The sequence below is a fragment of the Maylandia zebra genome, linkage group LG7 (assembly GCF_041146795.1).
Source record: "Maylandia zebra isolate NMK-2024a linkage group LG7, Mzebra_GT3a, whole genome shotgun sequence".
Lineage (NCBI taxonomy): Eukaryota > Metazoa > Chordata > Actinopteri > Cichliformes > Cichlidae > Maylandia > Maylandia zebra.
Window position 1 is genome coordinate 30,511,179 of NC_135173.1, and position 17,299 is coordinate 30,528,477.

At 43.7% G+C, this 17,299-nt stretch overlaps 2 protein-coding genes across 4 annotated transcripts; one reads left to right on the top strand and one right to left on the bottom strand.

Moving 5' to 3' along the window:
- Positions 1-13: 13 nt before the first annotated feature.
- helq (helicase, POLQ like) lies at positions 14-16,268 on the bottom strand. 3 transcript variants are annotated; one of them, XM_004561850.4, is made up of 19 exons: positions 16,140-16,268; positions 14,792-14,992; positions 13,995-14,556; positions 13,710-13,888; positions 10,828-11,028; positions 10,681-10,753; positions 10,492-10,589; positions 9,966-10,064; positions 9,659-9,804; positions 9,336-9,575; positions 9,037-9,178; positions 7,225-7,329; positions 6,559-6,760; positions 5,899-6,056; positions 5,712-5,810; positions 2,578-2,751; positions 2,356-2,469; positions 910-1,044; positions 14-709 (listed from the first exon to the last, which is right to left on the bottom strand). In XM_004561850.4, the coding sequence occupies exons 2-19, from the start codon at positions 14,966-14,968 to the stop codon at positions 626-628; spliced, it is 2,988 nt and encodes a 995-aa protein (XP_004561907.2). In that variant the 5' UTR covers positions 14,969-14,992; positions 16,140-16,268; the 3' UTR covers positions 14-625. The 3 variants fall into 3 exon arrangements, with proteins under 3 accessions (XP_004561907.2, XP_004561906.2, XP_004561905.2); XM_004561849.6 differs by lacking the exon at positions 16,140-16,268 and adding an exon at positions 15,772-15,843; XM_004561848.6 differs by lacking the exon at positions 16,140-16,268 and adding an exon at positions 15,466-15,722.
- On the top strand, positions 15,918-17,292 carry mrps18c (mitochondrial ribosomal protein S18C). Its single transcript, XM_004561846.6, has 6 exons — positions 15,918-16,068; positions 16,164-16,216; positions 16,294-16,377; positions 16,641-16,698; positions 16,775-16,834; positions 17,170-17,292. Exons 1-6 carry the CDS (start codon positions 16,008-16,010, stop codon positions 17,244-17,246), a joined length of 393 nt encoding a protein of 130 aa, XP_004561903.1. The 5' UTR covers positions 15,918-16,007; the 3' UTR covers positions 17,247-17,292.
- The last annotated feature ends 7 nt before the right edge of the window (positions 17,293-17,299 follow it).

Here is a 17,299-nt window from a genome sequence, read left to right on the forward strand (position 1 = left end):
AAAAACAGAGTACACATTTTTTATTTGATGACACACATGCTTTTATTTTGGTAGGTCAGCTGTCTGATGTAGCAGACAAATTATTTTCAGTTTCCAGAATAAATAAATGCCCAAAAAACACAGACAGAAAATAAAGTTTAAATATTTAATGTTTAAAATTTACTAAAATGAGAAAAGTCGCAGAGTCATTTTCTCAAAGCAGTGAACCATCAGGTGCAGGTTGCCTCCATCAACTGACATTCTGTGTGCTCCGGAGGTGAAGACATGATGATGTCATGGCAAAAACAGCTGACAGCTTCCTGCTGATGGCACCTGAGGTTGAAACAGACTCACTTGAGCTCACCTGACACACTCACACTGCTCAGGTGAAGCTGAAACCTTTAACGAGCAGAAAATGACCTTTAACGTTTCCTCGCGTGAAAAAACGACCTTCGCGTTCTCAGTGTGATAACAAGAAGTACAGACGACAAAATAAGAGCGCAATGAATGGCTGAAAGAAGGTGAGGAGAACAGGAAGTGAAGCTTTTGGCACAGACACGGCGAGGACATCCCAGTTACTTTAATAAGAAATGATGTCACAGTGAGATCAGAAGTGTTCAAAGAGGGTAGAACTCCTGAGAAGATGTCAGAGCTGTGGCAGGTCAGAGGGCGGCGCCAGCAGTTCATCCACTTCCTCCTGCAGAGCTGCGGCTTTCTCATTCACGAGCATCTGAAACAAAGAAACTGTCACAGTTAAACTTCCTGTTTCAGTGTTTCTTCACACTGTAATGTCATCAAACACGGAGACCGACTGTGAGTGTTGTCAGCTCCACAGAGCATCACATCAGTCATTTAACACCATCAGTACTCGTGCTGATTTCAGGTACGGTGATCAGCTCGTGTGGGCGCGATCTCTGAGGACAGTCTCACCTTGGCTGAGGCCACGATCTGATTGGCCTGTTTCCTGTACAGGTTCTGGATGGCTGTGCAGAGAGCGGCTGGGTCGGCGTTCGCCATGTGAGTCAGTGTCTTGTAGCCGGCAGCGTACAGCTGCTTTGCTCTCGACTGCAGGGAAAAAAAGAGGTGATGTCAGAGCTTCAGCTGAGGCAGAGGACATGGAGAAGCTATGGAGGCTCAGATGGTTCTCACTTAAAATCACCTGAAGCAAAAAAAACTTTTCACGTTGAATAAAACTGTTCCCTTGATACAGAAACGTCGAGCATGGGACACCTCAGGGTTGCGAGCGCCGCCCATTTCTCTTTAACCTGCTGACACGAACATCAGCAGCTCAGCACGTTCACCGATGAGTCAGCGGTGACTGGGACAAAAGTGAAACATCTGGCAGAGGAGAGGTGGGACGGGCCGTGAGCCGAATAACAACCGCACCCGAACCACCTCCTGCTCACGGAGGTGTCAGCAGCACTTACATTCTCTCAGAATCATTAACACGCCACATTCAGCACAGGATGCACTTCCTGTAGCGAGTTTAAATATGTCTACAAAATAAAGTTCAAATAATCCTGAAACGTGACCTTTTAGTTTGAATGTCTCCAGAGTGAATCTGATTAATCAGGCTGAGTGGAATAAGCCGACATGAGAAACATCTGGCTCCCCTCTGCAGCGTTTTTAAACCAAAATATAAAAAGTGATCTAAGAGGAGTTTAATAAAGTGAAGTGTGAGGGAACCGGATGCATCAGCGATCTTCAGAGAAGAAAGCTGTGGCCTAAATCCTTCTGAGCTTTCACGTCACAGTGAGATAAAGTAAAACTTTACAGCCATGATGGGACATTTCACACGTTAACATGACGGAGCGAAGACACAGAACCTGAACATTCTCCCTGACCTTCACTACCTTCATCAGGTACACCTCCAGGGCTGCTTTCAGAAACATCAATAAAGAGAAGAAGAAGAAAGAATGGATGCTAACAGGATCAATGAAAGCTGACAGGAAGGAACTTAAAGCTGTAATAACCCTTTTACAAAATAAAACCTGAGCTGAGGTGGATGAAGATGGTGTTCATGTGATCAGTAACTGCTGAAATGGTCCACTTCCTGTGGTCCACAAACTCACGTGTTTATTACATAGAGATGGGAGTGTACTGGAGCTCTAATGTGCACTTGTGCAGGAAGTAGAATCGAGTGACAGCAGAGGATGCGAGCGCTGATGCGTTGACAAAATAACAGAACATGTTTTTTTTGTAAACCCTCCAAGCTGACAACAGGCTGATGATGTCATCACCCCGAACTGTGACGGTGCGGAAACTCATCACTCTTAACGTGTTTCAATGATGTCACACGAGCACACGGTAAGAAAAGGATGCAGGAGGAGAAAAAGAAAAAGAAGAAGAAGAAAGCAGGTGAAGAAGGTGTCTCACCTCCAGGACTCCGGCCACCTCCATCAGAGGGATAAGCTCCGCCTTCACGCAGTAACTGAGGCGCCGTGTCAGCTCGGCGAGCAGCGCTCTGAACGGCCAGAACTCCTCGAGCTCCTGAGACACAGAAACATCAGAGCATCACCATCTCACCTGAGACACACCTGCTGGCTCACCTTCAGCCTGGCCATTTTGGTATGACCTCCGGGTAAACTCCAGTGGTACCTCAGCAAAGTGCAGCACACAGGAGCAGAAGGCAGAGGCGGAGCCGAGCAGCGTCTGCACGAAGCCACGGCTCAGCTGGAAACGCTCGGAGACGCTCCAGACGTCCGTTTCCTTCAGCAGCGAGAAGAGAACAAGAGCGAGGTACATCCTCCTCACCGCCGCCAAGTTCACGCCCTGAAACAAACAGAGCACGCTGCTGAGCGGGGCGGCTCGATCACAAAGTTCAGAGAGCAAGAAGATTATGACGTCATCATAATCTGCCTTCATCACCTGCACCACGTGTCAGGTCAAATTCAAAGATCACGCTTGTCATATCCAGCGTTCATGGAGCAGGCTGAACTCCAGTCATGATTTTCGATGTTAGTAAGTTTCAGTGAAACGATTAAACTGACGTCACAACAACCTGCAGCAGAAACGATGATGTCAGGTCGCCACTCGCCTCCTTTGAGAAAGGCGCGTCTGTGACCCTCAACAGGAAGTGACTCTGTTTCTACTTCCCCCTCCGACGTGTCTTTACTGTGTCATTATTATTCACAGTTGCCTGCTCGTGCTTCACGTCTCATTTTTACTTCCTCACCATTTAAAGGAGCTTGTGGAAAAAGGTCACGACCTTTAACCTTTCGATTTGTGCCATACAAACAACATTAACATTTCCTACTGTGAAGGTGCAAACATCCACCTCTGGAGGGTGGAGCTGGAGTAAGGGAACGGCCTGAGTCCGTCACATCACAAGGGTTGGGTATCATCACCGATTTCTATAATCGATTCGATTCAATTTGGACTCAGACAGTCAGAAATATTATAATTCTGATCATTTGTCAGTACTGACACTTGTGAGATGCCTTTGTGTCAAAGTAACTGAGGATAAAACACAGAAAAACATGGAGATTTTCCCGGCCTGTCTTTTTATAGCAGATAACCGCCTTAAAAATATTCTGCAGTAGAACAAAAACGGAAGAAAACCACGAATCAACATATGAACATTACCTGACGCTACTGAAGTGATGTAGAGCAAAGTCATAGAGGTTTAATTAGAGACATAGAAGTGTTTTGCAATTTGGCATCATTTGTAAAATTTTACATTTCTTTGGTATTGAACAGCAGAAATTAGGCTTTCTTGTTGGATGTTATCATTTTTGGAAAAAACAAACAAACAAACAAACAGAGGCTGACAGCACTGTAAACGACAGTAGACTGGTGCGTAATAAGCAATAATAATGTAATAAATAATGCAGAAAACAGATTTTTGATGGTAAACTGCTCTTGAAATACAGGGGGGAGGGGAGTGTGTGATTTTATCGTGGTGGAAGCAAAACAGCAAAAATAAGAGAGAATTCATGACAATGTGAAGTGTACTTTGGATCTTCTTTTGCTGCTGGTTCAGTGAATTTTGGTCAGAGTGACAAAACCTCCAGCTTCAGAATCTGTGAGATGTCTGCTTTCAGCACCAACGGCTTGTCAGTGCTTTGTGGTTACGTCTTTAGTCAAGTTAAAATCGATTTGAATTGGAAAATCGATTTTTTTAAACCCACCCCTACACATCACACCAGAGCTCGGCAGTTATAAAAAACTAATCTGGCAGGATTAAGCCCGTCAGATCAGATCAGACCCTGAAATCCAGCAGTTCAAAGGGAAAACAGGATTACATGATCAGATTAAATCAGAGGAGCCAATACAGCTTTTTTTTTAAAAACAAAAAACAAATTCAGATCAAAAACTCCAGTTTTTGTTGCTTATTGGAACAGGATCAGGATTACTGTGATTCCAGCAGAGGGCTGGATTCAGGCTGGAAACATGAAATAAAAACTCCAGAGTTAATCAAACAAGAAAACTAGAACTGATAGACGGTGCTACAAACTGCATTACACTGTGTATTAAATACTATATTAACATAATAATATATTTTCATACAGTGATGATTATTTATGGAGCACTGTATTTCATACATGTGATATACATGTATAAATATTCAGGATTTGCGTTTTTATTCATTAAATTTAAAGCTATGAGATCTACATTAAACTGAGCTGTGTGTTATGAATGAAGAATACCGTCACAGTAGAGAACAGTTTAATCAATGCTCTTGATGTTTGCTGCCCTCTGCTGGTCATGTTTTACATTTTTACATGCTTTTACTTCAGGGGAGTAAAAGCATGACGACAGTGCACAAAGTTGCTTCCTGTTTCCAACCTGCTTTGCTTGCTAACAGCAGCAGCTCTTACTTTTGGCTTTTGTGGTCGTGCAGTTGTTTATGGTAAATGGCCTGCATTTGTATAGCGCTTTACTTAGTCCCTAAAGACTCCAAAGCGCTTTACACAACCAGTCATCCACCCATTCACACACACATTCACACACTGGTGACGGCAAGCTACATTGTAGCCACAGCTGCCCTGGGGCGCACAGAGGCGAGGCTGCCGGACACTGGCGCCACCGGGCCCTCTGACCACCACCAGTAGGCAAACATGGGGTTAGTATCTTGCCCAAGGATATTTGGCATGCAGCCAGGAGGCAGCTTGGGATCGGACTACCAACCTTCTGATTAGTGGCTGACCTGCTATGCCACCTGAGCTACAGCCACCCCAGTTGTTTATTTCATGCAGCATTTGTATGAAAGAATTTTAAAGGTTGTGGATAAAATAACGAATTAGTGCTGATGAAATAGCTCTTAGTAAAATTAAAATAGTTAAGGCTCTTTTATGTTGGTGAATTTGGTGCCTGCCGCCCAGGTAAAGTATTGCTGATCCAAATTTGGTAAAGTCATCCAATTTTTTTTTGTTTCGTTTTTTTTAACTGGATTAGGAGAAACAGCAGCACTCTGTGAGATTTCACAGTGAAGCTGGATGTTTTTATCCTGTACTGAAGCTTTAATCTGTCTGGAAGCGTTCAGCGTGTTTTAATCTGAGCTTCTAACAGACCTTCAAAACCGCGGCCACACATCACATATCCAGATGCTTCCTCCATCACTCTGCGTTCACCTGCGCAGCTTCTGGTCTTCATCTTTGATTTCATGGATGCGTGTTCGTGATTCTCTCTTTACAGTCAGGTTCGAGTACATTTCACAGGTCACGTCTCAAAAACAATGAAATAAAACCTGAACATCTCAAGCATTAAATCTGTGGTCTGAACTTTCTTACCTTCTTTACTGTCTGTCCTGCAGCTTTTCTTGCCACGAAACTCTCAGGCACGCCAACAGCAGCTGACATCTTCTGCTCAGCCACAGACAACAGTGTGAACTGCAGATGAGGAAGACGAAGCAGAGAGCAGCTTGTGAGAGATGTGAGGAGGAGGAGGCCAAGAGGCTCTGAGGCAGGCTCTGCTTACCTGCCTGAAGAAGATCATCCAGTCAGGTTTGCACTGATCAATCAGGTCGTACGGGGTCACCAGGTAGACCAGGTGCAGGTAGCTGTTGAGCAGCAGAGACTCCAGGCCTTTGGAGAGGTCTTTGTAGAGGACCTCAGCATAGGTCAGATCCACCGAGGCTGAAGAACACCATGAATGCTTTAATTCATCGTCACGAATCATAACAGCTACAGACACACAAAACTACACCATCGCAGTTTTCTGACCTTACAAAAGGATCTTTGAAACTTTATTTAAGCCCAATGAATCGAAACATCTGACAACAGTGGGACCAGACTGGGACCACGGTGGGACCAGACTGGGACACGAGTTTACCCTGTTCAGGATCTTTGGTGGCCGGCCCAGGCTAAAATGACCCTCCATGTTTGAATCTGTTTTAACTCCTCCTCCTTTAAATCAACTGTCTTCTTATTGGCTGCTCCTCATGAACATAAGTGGGTGAGTCTTGTGTGTCTGAGATGACCATATTAGGGATTTCCCTCGCTATAACATCATGCAGAGCCAACAGGAGCAAAACTCTGCAACTCTGTGTTCATTGTTGATTTTCAGAATCATGATTAAACATGACGTTCTAAGTCATGTGAGAGGAAGTAAGGAGTCCTACAGGTATGCCGAGGGTACCTTTGTACGTAGCCTTTCCCAGCTTGGTGACCCGCAGACTCTGACTGTGCGAGTCTACTGTGATGAGCTCTTTCTCCTTCAGGACATCCACGCACTGCTGCACTGCCTCCAGCAGGCTCCTCCCCACACACAGCTGCTGCCACTGCACAAACAGCAGCGTTCCCTGCAGGAAGTCCTGCAGCTGCTCCACGGATGATGTGATCTGCAGAAACCACGAGACATAAGGACAATAGCACCAGTTGAATCAGGCTGTGATCTGATTATTTTTAAAAACATATTGATCAGGCATCCTGATTGGCCAGTTCAGCAACAAAAACAAGGATATATGGAAATATTTGGATCCATTATATTCTGTGAACTGAATATTTCGAAGCTTGTGTTCGTTAGACAATGTTGCCATCAGTGACACAAACCAAACAAAATAAAAACCTAGAATTACCTAGAATTAGCTAGAATGAACCAGAATTACAGACAGATTCACTGATACAGAAAAATCAGCTGCTTCTTTATAAACCACTAATTCAGTTTAGTTTTTCAAAATAAAAGCGAAAAGAAAGTCAGACCCCACAGAGGTACCATTTGATATTAAATAATGATGCAGAGATAAAAGAGATTAGCGCCTGCTGGCTAATCTGCTCGGATTTGGAGTGAATTAGAAGGATTTACGTTTAATCCAATGAGGGACAGGACGAGGCTCAGGAGGCCTTTTCCATCATCGTGCATCAGGTTGCTGTAACAGCTCTCCATCGGCGCGCACACCAGTGTTTTAGCCTGAAATCACACAAAAGCAGAATTATCTGACATCTGTTAGTTTAACTGAATGCTTTTATTTTGTCATAACTCACAGGAAACTGATCAGATTGTTTTAGCAGGAGTCGGAGATGGTGGAGAAGTCATAAAGAGTTATTGTTATGTTATTATATCGACCTTAATTTTATTGTTTTTAACACATTACCAGGGCTGGACTGGCCATCGGGCATACCAGGTATTTGCCCGGTGGGCTGCTTGTGATTTTTCGTATTTATGGGCCAATGGGGTTTTATTTCTTTTAATTTTTTAACGGTATAAATGAATGGTGGTGGATTAGCCAGTTGGTCATGATCGACTCTGGGCTGGACCAATTACAGCCGAGGAGGTCGAACTTTAAAGTTGAGGTGAAAAGGAACGCAATTTGTGCCGTACTTCAGCTAGAAAGTTGCTAATTCAAGCATGAAACTGATCAATGATCAGCTTTTCTCTCTGCGCCAGAAACAGAAACCTGTGGCTGTAGCACTAAACAACAGCAGCACGTTTAAGCTTGATCAGCTGTTGTTAGAATTTATTTAATATTAATTTCTAGTATCAGCTGATGTTTGCTGGAGCCACAGCTGTAAAGCTGCTGGTCATGATATCGGTTTGTATATCTGGTGAGAGGGAAACATGAAGATAAAACCAGGAGATGTCCTTACTGAATCATCAGAGCTGAACAGGTGATGGAGAAACAGGTTTACCTTTTAGGTGACATGAATGAGTTCAAGGGAAGTTATGAACTGTTTCTGAGAGACAAATAACATCAGGATTCTTTTCTATGTAGCTGACAGCTGGTAACTGTGCAGGGGCGGATCTAGCAAAGTTTTGCCAGGGGGGCAGGTAGGGCATTAACAGGGAGAGGGGGGCACAAAGAAATACTTTTCTTTCTTATTCTCATTTAAAATGTCTTGCTTTTCATGAATAATTATCTGAATCTTACAACCAAATTTTACATCTGATGTAAAATGTATAGAAATCCATTATTGTATTTAGTAAATATTAAGCCTAGTATACACACTAGTAAGTTATAGTATTCTTTCCTTTGGGAAGGTACCATCTGTGCAGTCTGCAATTCTCTTGAAGAAAGATGTTGAATCTATTTAATTACTGGAGAAAAATAATAGATTTATGTGCATTTGTTTTATACGTGCATTAAATTAAAATCGGTTTTGTCAGTTAAGCATCTTGAGGCAGAGGGTGGGGGAGTGGTTCCCTATTTTTTTCCTTTGGCAACCCTATTAGTTAGGTATATGTAATTATAAATTAGGTTGTTTTATATTTTTGCTAAGTACTGTTTAGAATACCAGAATAGGGAGGATGGTGTAGGTTTAAGTTTATTATAAAGGCTTTATGGCTTTTCCTATAATACCATGGTGGGCTGGTCACTAGTCAAAATACCCGGGCTTGTCCCAGTCCAACCCTGCACATTACAGAGGTTTCTGTGCAGCTGCTGACCTCAAATAAACACACACAAAGATTTAATAAAGCTTTTAAACCTTTTAACTCTTTTAATTTAACGTTTCTTTGTTTTTTTAATAACCTAAAACAGATTTTATGCCTGCAGGTCTGTATTTCAGATATCTGAGGATTAAGAAAAGTATTTTGACATAATATTGTTGGAAAGCTTCAGTTTTTAGGCTCACTGTTTTTAATCAGACATCAGTTTGAGTCCCTCATGGCTCTAGTTACCATGTTCCTGTCCTTCTCCTGCAGGATCAGGATGCTCTCGCCCACCGAATCGATCCCCGCTCGGCCGGCTCGTCCGACCATCTGCTTGTACTGGCTCCTCTTCAGGAAGTCCGTGGCTATGTACGGCGAGCGCAGGATCACTCTGTGTGCAAACAGAGGTCAAACCGGGGTCAAACAGAGGTCAGATCATTTCAGCAGCAGCAAATGTGCATAACCTTTGATATGTACACATGAACACGCAGGTGAGCTCCTGACTGCTGTGACAGGAAAGGGAAAAAGCTGTTTAATGAGCGGCTCACCTGCGAGCAGGTAGGTTGATCCCTGCAGCTAGGGTGGAGGTGCAGGTGAGGAGGCAGAGGACCCCGCTGGAGTAGGCCTCCTCCACCAGTTTCCTCTCCTCGGATGTCAGCCCGCTGTGGTGGTACGCCACGCCATACGGCACAGTGACCTTTAACACCGGGCACAACGAGCCATTCCCGCTGTCCCGCAGCTCCCTGAGGAGGACGCCCTTCTCCTCCTCGCGGTGCCGCAAGAAGTCCCTGAAAGAGTCGAGAAAGGTTTCTGAGTCAGTGATTGGCATGGGCGGCAGAGTGGGAGGAGTCACCCAGTGGCTGCTGCTCACTCTTTCAGATATTTGCAGATCATCGCCGCCACATTCTCGCAGTTCTTCTTGGTGGGACAGAAGAGCAGACACGAGTGCGCTGGGATGACCTCGGTCACCAGAGCGATGATGTGATCCGGGTCGATCTTCTGCATCGTGCTCGAGTACTGCAGGAAAGAGAAAGACCAAGCACCACGAAAACGAAAGAGGAGGACATTAAACTTTAATTTACTGCAGGAAAAATGTCTCCTGTACATATTAATGTGGCCACGGCGTGTTGGTGTGATCCTCCACTGTATTGTTAGAGTTAATTATGTTTTTTACTTACTTTAAAGTTGAGAAGACGTGAGAACCTGAAGCAGTTCTCTTCTTTTGGGTCCACCTCGTAGATGGTGTCGTGCAGTTTGACGAATTCCTTCAGCTGAACCTGGAAAAAATCAAAATAAAATAAATCACAGAGCGCCAATTTACCCAAACTCTCAAAATGAGTTTAAAAGACAGGAAGAAGCCCCGCTGATAGAAACCAGCAGTTCCATGCAACGATCTTGAAACACAAGTTCTCCTCTGACTATCACCAGCTCATCCACATCCATTTTCATATGTGCAGCTGATAAGTCGTGACTAATTCTGAGAGTTGCATTTGCATGACACACAGACCTGATTTTAGTTAATGAGCAACTTTAACAACGCTCAGTGAGCCCCTCAAACAGCTGCTCAGTGTCAGGAACTGTTTTCAGCGGTGGACTAATCTGTGTGTTATGCTCGAGCAAGTCCTTGTGGAAGCAGGAAGTTAGGGTCAGTGTTCACTCGAGGGTTTTATAAGGTTCGGGTGCAGCTTTGATTCAATCACTTACAGGCCTGAAGTTGTTCGTGTAATTTTCAGCCCTCAGAAACATCTGCAGGTCTTTGATATTCCCCAGAGTGGCGCTCATTCCTATTATCTGAGTTGTTTCTGGAAAAAAAAGAAAAAGAACCCAAAAGCAAGAAGTTTGTTTTTAACTTAAGGCTGGATTGAGTTATGGAGACTATAAGAAGACACTTACTGCTCACATATTGAACTTTGGCCAGAGTCATTTCTATAATGGCCCCTCTGCTGCCGTCACCCAGCATGTGAAGCTGCAGAAGAAACAAAATCTCAGTTAAATGTCCTCCAGCCATATAAAACACCTTTCATCCAAAGTGGGAGGTACCTCATCAACCACCACCAGTCCAAGGTTATCCAGCCTGCTGCTCTCTATCAGAGAGTTGACGAGGCTGTGAGCCTTCTCTATGGTTGCGATGTAAAGGGACGTCTTGTTTCTTCTCTTCACGGGAGGAAACCTGCCCTTGCTGCCAGCGTACTCCTCCACCATGAAGTCCAGCTCCAGACCAAAGCTTGCTAAACCACGCACCTGGAAAAGTGAAAAGTACTTCCTAAGAGTTCAAAACGAAGGCTGTTAATGTCTCTGAAAGGTGTCCCACAAGGCTCTAGTTTTGATCCTCTTTTATTTCTTATGAACATAAATATGATAATGATATGATTAGAGATGGAAATCGAGAGTAGTAGTGCAATTCCTTGGAATCGTTAATCTGCCTGCCTATGGATCCTGCTTATCAGTTCTTGCACTCTCACTACGATCAGCTGATTTCAGTTTGTGTGCCAGAGGAAAATAGTGGTGCAGTCTTCAGTGTGGACATGGACATGACTTTTATTTTTATTTCACAAAAGGATGAGAGTGTGATGGTAAAGTGGAGACTGCTCCAGGACAGAAAAACGGCATCACTGTTAACACAGCTTCAGCTCTTCACAAGCACCTGCACAGCCAGCATGCTAACACTAAGCTAGCCAAGAGCCCAGAGCGATTTTAAAGCTGAGTGAATGCTGACCCCAGACCAGCACCGTGATAAAATGAATCGTCATTTGTGTTGAAGACAACCATTGCTGAACTTCAACAGGTAACAAACTGATAAGCAGTCAGGCCCGTTTCTACCTTTTCATGTTTCTAAAGTGGCATAGAATCACCATGACAACTGCTTTAACCTCCTAAGACTCGAACTCTTCCATGGCATGCATTTTTAATTTATCTTTAATATTTGGGCATATTGGGACCTGATGAATGTCAAAACAAAGAATTACCAGATTTTTTTTTTTTTACTGATTTTTGTTTCTAAGAAAAATGAGAGCCACATGAGGATATTTGTTTAAAATTTCGATAGAACAATAGTAGTATAATGTCCTCGTAAGCAATGTTCCCTCTAAGCTGCGCGCGTGCGCAATTGCGCACTGCTGGCACGTCTCTGCGCAGAAAAAATCTGCGTTGCGTACAAAAAAAGAAATCTAACCTGAAATTAAAGTAAATACGCTAACAATTCTGTTTGGCAGTAAGTGACTGGCTGCTCCCGTATGGGATTAGAACGATGCCACCTTATTCCATAGTTCAGCCAATCACGCGATTCACGTTCGTATATACGCAGCTAATCAACGTCGCTGATAGGCTATGACAGCGTCCTTATATGCCGACGCCGGTGTTTTATGCTGGGCAGACACTGTGCGATTTTTGGCCCATTTTGAGCCGATTTTTGAGTCGTGCGACCGTTTTGGCGATCGGCCGGATTTTGGCCTTCATCGTGTAGTATACGTGGGGTAACGAGAAGCGATTGAGACCTCACGACCAGCTCCCGATCATCAATCGCTTGGTCGTGAGGGTGTCACCGCAGTTTCTCACACTGCGCACGCGCAAACACAAATGTCAGCGAAAAAGACGGCGCAGCACGGCAGTGCAGCGTGTGATCTGGACACAAGCGATGGAGGCACAACTTGTAGAACTATGGCAAGTTCATCCGAGCCTTTTCGATGTGGCCTCACAAAATTATCACGACCACAACAACCGTGAAAATAGTTGGATCTACACTGCTGCTCAATCACAGCTGCCTGATCAATGTTTTTCATTAGCAATTTAGCAAAGTTGATGGTGGTGGTGTGTCTGTGTGAGTGAAAGACAGAGAGAGAGAGCGACAGAATTTCTGTTATAACCTTCATTTTATGGACGCACAGTGTGAGCAGTCGGGTCGCATCAGAGCATCGGACCGTATAGTGTGAGACCCTGCATCGTGACCTATGAACTTCTAACCCCTGCGAGTCAATCGTACAGTTTGAGCAGGAGCTGAATCGCGCGACTAAAAAAAATCGCACAGTGTAAGCCCAGCATTAGCTAGCAAAGCGGCTGATGTGGAGTGAAGCCACGTTAATGACAACGTGTACAACCACTGGAGATGTGAGCAGGACAGACGGAACAATTGACGGAAAAGGTGTGGACTTTATACCAGTTTTTAAATGGTGTTGATAGGCCACGTAAAACCAGAGTTATGATAAAAATATGTGCAATGTAACGTTCTGCATTACTTTTAAGAAAAGTGCTCAGTGTAATAACTTTTTTACTTTACTTTTTTGAGTAATGACCCCAACACTGATCACAACAAAGAGAGAAAATACCTCCAACATGCACAAACCTTTGACCACACTGCATGTAATTAATTTGCATGAATGTAATGTCTTTGATATGGTGCTTAAAGATGGTGGTGACTCTCAAAGTGGAGCCAATGAGAATTGATAAGGAAATCGATAATCCACACTACCATGGCAGTTTGTATCACCCCACAGTGCTATATTTCTGATTTTTATTTGTATTTCTTCTAAGCGCAAATTAAAATTTACGCTTAGAAGAAGTTTTATCATTTTATATTTTAAGTCAAAGCTTGTTATCCCACACAACCAGAAAGTCATTACTTCTACTTCTCTTTTATTCCACAAACACAAATATTATTATCCTCTGATGTCAAGTTCTATGCAGATGATATACTTTTATATCTGAGACCAAAAGCTAACTAACCATTTGCTCGTGTTCAGGAGTGAGAGTAACATCAACAATAATCCCAGTCTGAAAGTTTCCCTACAGAACATTAAACAACATCGATTAATTTTACTCATTTGCCTATTACCCATTAGCAGCTCAGTAGCATCTACTAGCATTTATGCATTCTGTTGACAAAACAGACTTTTCTGATATGTTTTGATGTTCTGTGGTTTCTGTACCTTCTCCTGCACCAGCGATATGTAGGGCAAGATGAACAGACAGTCCTTCCTCCTGCACAGCAGTTCTCTGAGGATAAGGATCTCTGCCACTAGAGTTTTCCCACCACTGGTGGGAAGGGAGTAGATCAGATTCTTCCTCTGCTGAACACAGTCCAAGTTCAGACACGTCTGCTGCCAGTCTGAAGAAACCCAAAAAAACAAAACCGGTTGTAAATGTCTTCACTTGACTTATTCTGTGCAGAAACTACAATATTTCAATTTTATTGTGATATACAAAAATCTCACCATACAAACTCTGGATTCCTCTCAGTTTAAACATCAGCTCCTTCACTTTGCTTGGAAGCCCAAAGAATGGCCCAAGGTCAGGCATGTCAGCAGAGACAGTCTCCATGGCCTGCATGGCGACGTTTATCTCCTCAGAAACCACCGCCTCCTTCAGCATCGCTGTCCGTGAAACGGCAGAAGGAGCCGCTGCGTTGCCAAGCATCGTCCTCTTCAGCTGGTCGGCAACGCTCCTCCTCGCTCCGGCTGGTCTCCTGAGTGGACCCTCTCCGTTTGCTAGTCCTCTGAAAGGCGTTGAGGTTTTGTCTCTGTCCTGGAGTCGGCTTCTCTTCGCCTTCTCCTGAACTTCCTCCTGAAACTGCAGCTGGCTAGCCGGTAGGTCCTCGAAGGGTTCATCTCCAAGGCCGTCCAGAATGGAGTCTGAGAGGACATCCTCGTCTTCTGGTTGTTGCTCCACCCCTCGAAGCCTTTCATTTTGCTCGGCATCATCCAGTTTTGCCAGGACAGACGAATCCCCTAAGATGCTGTCATAGTCGCCGAATAAATCCTCGCTGTCGCTGCAGTACTGCCAAGAAAAAAAGAATACCACCAGCGTGGACTTCAAACAGGTTATTAATCGATCAGGGCATCATTTTTCTTTCTGATTTCTGATTACTCTATGACCAACTGAGTCATTAAACACATCGGGGAGGTGTTCACTGAGCTCAGAGATTAGGTGAGGAGGAGGCCCATTTTCTCAGACTTCAATGCACTCAGACTTGAGGAGAGTCGAACCCTGCTGGTCAATATGCAAGATGTACCTCCACAGTTCTGCTTTCAGCCATGATGCTGCTGATCCTCCTGTTGGAGTTGCATAGCGGGGAACAGACAGCCCCTCCCCTCTTCCTGGCAGGTGTCAGGTAAGCTTTCAGGTGGTCTCTCGCCCTCTTCCTCTGACAGACTCGTTTTATTTTGACTTCCAGCCTTCCGTAGTTCATCCCTGTGAGCGCAGACCCCTGCGGCTACATGTGAAACACAATAAACATTTTATAGTTCTCGCATACTTCACTAACCTGCTGCTGCAGCCATTTAAACGCCACCTTAAACAAGTTGACGTTAAATGATGAGACCTAAAAACACCAAAGAGCCCACACAGGCTCAGTGAGCAGCTAGCTAGCAAGCGCCGGCATTCAGTTACAAAAACTACAAATTAATCACAAACAAGCTCAAATAAATAAAAGTGTGTCCATGGAATAACTTTTAACACCACCAGTAATAATAACGTTCACTAAACGCGTATCTACAGCAGCTCAGCGAATCCTTCATTCAAAATAACTATCATTAATCCTGGAGTGAGAGAGAAATGCCACCATCACTTCCGCTTTCGATTTACTGAGGCGCTAACTCTGAGTTACAGTCGTTCAAAAAGTGTCAAAACGTGCAATTAAACATCTCGATTAGCTTTTAAATGCTAAAAAATTAAGTCTTATCAAACCTTAATAATTAGACGCCTTGGATGAAAAATTTAGTTTCGACTGAAAACGGGTTAAGTCTGTTTTGAAACGGTAATTAGATGTGATGTTTGCCGCTCGGATAGTTTAGGAGTTTTAGGACAGCTGTACGTGGTTTCAGTCACGTTTCAATGACAAACTGCAACACCGCTTTAACATACATTAATAGCAAGCTGACAAGTGGCACAAACTAAAGCTAATCTGAGGCTTAGGGCTGCTTTTCCCAAGACTTTATGTGTTCCGCGTGATTTCTATCTTGATTTGGTTTATCTTTGGAATGAGTAACAAACCTTTCCGTAAAAAAACTCAAAGCGAAGCGTTATATCTCATTAATATTAAACATTTAGATTGTGTAAATCCGTGAAATATTAAAAACAGACAGAATACGTCTTTTAGGTTTATATTTTAAATTTAGTGACATCGTCCAGTCACAGTATATATCCAAGTCACAAGCAGCCTTTGCGGAAGTGGTTGGAAGTATTTCTCAGTTGCAGCGGAAGCGGTTCCTGTCCCGTGTTAGGTCAACATGTTGTGTCTGAGGGAGTTGCAGAGGTGGAAACCTGTCTTATGTCGTTATGGAAACACAGGTGAGTCGTGCGTAACACGTTAATTACAAAAATAAAAGTTTAACTCCAATCCTTCTGGTGCAAATGCTAACTCTAGCCGTGCTGCTTCCGTGCAGGTGTGCGGAGCTTCGCGGTCGCAGCAGATGAAGCCGGACGGACGGAGGGCGGGGTGGGTGCTGAGTGCAGGCTGATGGATGCTCGCCGTTGATTTCAGTTTGGTTATGAAGATTTGTTTGTGTTTTTCAGCTGGTGAACATGGAGAACCCGTACAGAGAGCCCCAGAAGGGCTGCGTCCTCTGTGACGTCACGGTGGACTTTAAAAACATCCAGGTGAGTCAAACGGGAAGAAACAGCTCTTCACCACAGATTAAATAATGAGAAACACGCTGAGTGAGATTATTGTCAGAATATCTGTGACCGGGAAGATTATAATCAGTTTATCAGAAATCAGGCCTTCACCTCTGACCTTTGCGCTTGGGTGCACACCTGAAGCAGCAGCTCTGCTCCTCCAGGTGTGTGACAGGATCTCCTGATCCCAAGTCAGACTGAGTCTCAGTTCAGTCGTGGATTAATCTGAGTTTGTCGCCCTGCAGCTGCTCTCTCAGTTCATCTCGCCGCACACGGGCAGGATCTATGGCCGCCACATCACAGGTGAGTCTTTGCCCGAAACAGGTCATCTGGATTAAATCATCATCTGGTTGGGTCACACCTCCTTCTGTTTTTTCAGGTTTATGCGGAAGGAAACAGAAAGAAGTGTCGAAGGCGATAAAGAAGGCTCAGTCCATGGGTACGTTCACAGCATCTTAACTTTCAATTCTTCTGTTTCGTCATTTGATTTGTTTGCTGTCATAATCTCAACTTTAATCCCAATTTTTGTCTGTTCTTTTTTTTTTTTTTTTTTTTTAGACTAAATTATTAAATTTTTTAAATTTTAGTAAATTAATATTTGATGACCCAATTAATGAAAAGCTTTTTTTTGCATTTTTCCTCTTTTTCATATTTTTGCCTTTTAACAAATATAATCCAAACATTCCCATTTTCGCCACATTTCTAACATAATTATATAAGAAGCGTTTCCCTCTGAGCTGAGCTACTGCTGTTAATATAAACTTTTGTTTGCAGGTTTCATGTCAGTGACGCACAAACATCCACAGTTCATGAAGGACCCTAACATCTGTGGAATCAAACATCTGGATTAGTGTGAAACATCTGTGTGTCTGTGTAAATAAAGTTTCTCTGCTGTCAGTTTGCT

Bases quoted from the DNA above. Each gene is read 5' to 3' on its own strand.
- mrps18c (XM_004561846.6), top strand. From the start codon at position 16,008: ATGTTGTGTCTGAGGGAGTTGCAGAGGTGGAAACCTGTCTTATGTCGT. The intron at 16,217-16,293 runs GTGGGTGCTGAG...TGTGTTTTTCAG, and splicing joins CCGGACGGACGGAGGGCGGG to CTGGTGAACATGGAGAACCC. The intron at 16,699-16,774 runs GTGAGTCTTTGC...CTGTTTTTTCAG, and splicing joins CTATGGCCGCCACATCACAG to GTTTATGCGGAAGGAAACAG.
- helq (XM_004561850.4), bottom strand. From the start codon at position 14,968: ATGAACTACGGAAGGCTGGAAGTCAAAATAAAACGAGTCTGTCAGAGG. The intron at 6,057-6,558 runs GTACCCTCGGCA...GGTGTTCTTCAG, and splicing joins GGGAAAGGCTACGTACAAAG to CCTCGGTGGATCTGACCTAT. The intron at 1,045-2,355 runs GTGAGACACCTT...TTTTCCCTGCAG, and splicing joins AGGTGGCCGGAGTCCTGGAG to TCGAGAGCAAAGCAGCTGTA.